At 48.4% G+C, this 2229-nt stretch overlaps 1 protein-coding gene across 1 annotated transcript; it reads left to right on the forward strand.

Moving 5' to 3' along the window:
• The first annotated feature begins 359 nt into the window (after window positions 1-359).
• On the forward strand, window positions 360-2203 carry ACTRT3 (actin related protein T3). Its single transcript, XM_006744091.3, has 2 exons — window positions 360-634; window positions 1167-2203. The coding sequence occupies exons 1-2, from the start codon at window positions 435-437 to the stop codon at window positions 2083-2085; spliced, it is 1119 nt and encodes a 372-aa protein (XP_006744154.2). The 5' UTR covers window positions 360-434; the 3' UTR covers window positions 2086-2203.
• The last annotated feature ends 26 nt before the right edge of the window (window positions 2204-2229 follow it).

Consider the following 2229-nt stretch of genomic DNA (forward strand, 5'->3'; position numbering starts at 1 on the left):
AGGCCCCTGGACAGATACATATTAAGCAGAATTTAAAGGCTTTGGAAAAGAAAATTGTTTTTATGGCTCATCGAGGTATTAGAGAAAGCCACTTGTAAAGGGTTAGATTTGTATCGTTAAGGAAGAAAGTTGGGTTTTCCTGATATTGGTATCCCTGGATTCCAGGGGGTGGCAAGTGACCCACCCCCTGTGAGATGCAATCGGTGGGCAGTACTTTGGAGAGGCAATGGGCCAGGCCTCTCCCTGGCCCCTGCCCTCACTTGCAGGCGCAGGCCTCGTGGGGCTAGGCCAGGGCCTCTGTGACGCGACGTTCCAGGCTGTGGGCCTGTTAACGCTGCCCAGAGTCCGCGGCCCGCACTGTCCGCCCTCCTGGCACAGCCCGCAGGCAGGGCGGCAGGTGTGGCCAGGCGACGGGAGGCGGCGGCGGCGGCGGTATGAGCTACTACCAGCTACCAGTGGTGATCGACAACGGCTCGGGAATGATCAAGGCGGGACTGGCTGGCTCGCGGGAACCCCAGTTTGTCTACCCGAACATTATCGGCCGAGCCAAAGGCCAGAACTGGGTGGCCAAGGGCGCACCGGAACTGTGTGTGGGCGACGAGGCGCAGGAAAGGAGAAACTCACTGTCCATCAGGTATGGCCGTCTCCCAGCAGGCAGGACCCACGTGGGGGCAGGGTAAGTCCAGATGAGGGGCGCAAGGGTGCGAGGATAAGGAAGCGGGGAACAGGAAGGTCTCACCCTGCTAGTGCAGGCCACAAATCTCCAAGGGTGTATAAATAAAGTTATCGTTCATAAAATACAAGTTCATTAAGAATATCACTTAATTCATAGTACCCTCATCATGTGGGTTTCTTCAGTTAATTGATAATAAAACTGTACTATATTATGTAAAGATTTCCCAATTTTTTAAAAAAGATTGTCTTCTAAAGGGGGGGGGGGACAAATGGAAAGCAACAAAAATTGCAGAGGAAGGTAGTAGCTATGCTAACTTTTGCTGGCAGTTACATTTTCTGACTGGCAGTCACTGCCCACAAAGGGATACTGGTAATAAATATGGGGATTAATCCAAGCTTGAAGAGAATAGATGCTGGAGAAATGAAAAGCTGCCATTGTTTAAAAAAAAAAACCAAAAACGCTGCCATTTATCTTACTGCTTTTCCTACAGCTACCCAGTGGAGCGTGGTCTGGTTACTTCTTGGGGAGACATGGAGATCATGTGGAAGCATATCTATGATCATAACCTGAAGCTAAAGGCCTGTGATGGCCCAGTCTTGATTACCGAGCCAGCGCTGAACCCACTGGTGAACCGGCAACAGATCACTGAAGTGTTTTTTGAGCATCTGCAGGTTCCTGCCTTCTATATGTGCATCCAAGGGGTGCTGGCTCTCTTTGCCGCTGGCTTCACAACCGGCTTTGTGCTGAATTCAGGTGCTGGGGTTACCCAGTGTGTGCCCATCTTCGAGGGTTACTGTCTGCCTCATGGTGTCCAGCAGCTAGATCTGGCAGGCCTTGACCTCACCAACTACCTCATGATGCTGTTGAAGGACCATGGCATCATGCTGCTTAGTGCTGCAGACAGAAAGATTGTCACAGACATTAAGGAAACCTCTTGTTATGTGGTAATGAACTATGAAGAGGAAATGGCCAAGAATCCTGAGTCTATAGAGAAAGTTTACCAACTGCCTGATGGGAAGATGATCAAACTCCATGACCAGCTCTTTCATTGTCCAGAGGCCCTCTTCTCTCCACATCTTATGAAACTTGATACGCCTGGCATTGATAAGTTGTGTTTCAGCAGCATAATGAAATGCGATACAGATCTGAGGAATTCGTTTTTCTCCAATATTATCCTTGCTGGGGGATCAACCTCTTTCCCTGGTTTAGACAAGCGGCTAGTTAAAGATATAGCAAATATGGTACCTGCCAATACACCCGTGCAGGTTACAGCTCTCCCAGAAAGGAAACTATCAGTGTGGATGGGAGGCTCTATTCTTGCATCCCTGTCTGCCTTCCAGGACATGTGGATCACCGAGGCAGAATTTAAAGAAGTTGGGCCCAACATAGTACACCAAAGATGCTTCTGAATACAGATAAAATGGTTAGAAAAAAAGGTTTTGACAGAAAATTGGATATTATAAGTATCTGGGGGGAACAGGAAGTATTTCAATTATTGGATTGTCCATGTCTCTTGCATTTCTATGATGGGGGAAAATAATGTGGAAGTAAAC

Source organism: Leptonychotes weddellii, unplaced genomic scaffold (assembly GCF_054177405.1).
Source record: "Leptonychotes weddellii isolate Sample4059 unplaced genomic scaffold, ASM5417740v2 HiC_scaffold_24868, whole genome shotgun sequence".
In the NCBI taxonomy this organism is placed as follows: domain Eukaryota; kingdom Metazoa; phylum Chordata; class Mammalia; order Carnivora; family Phocidae; genus Leptonychotes; species Leptonychotes weddellii.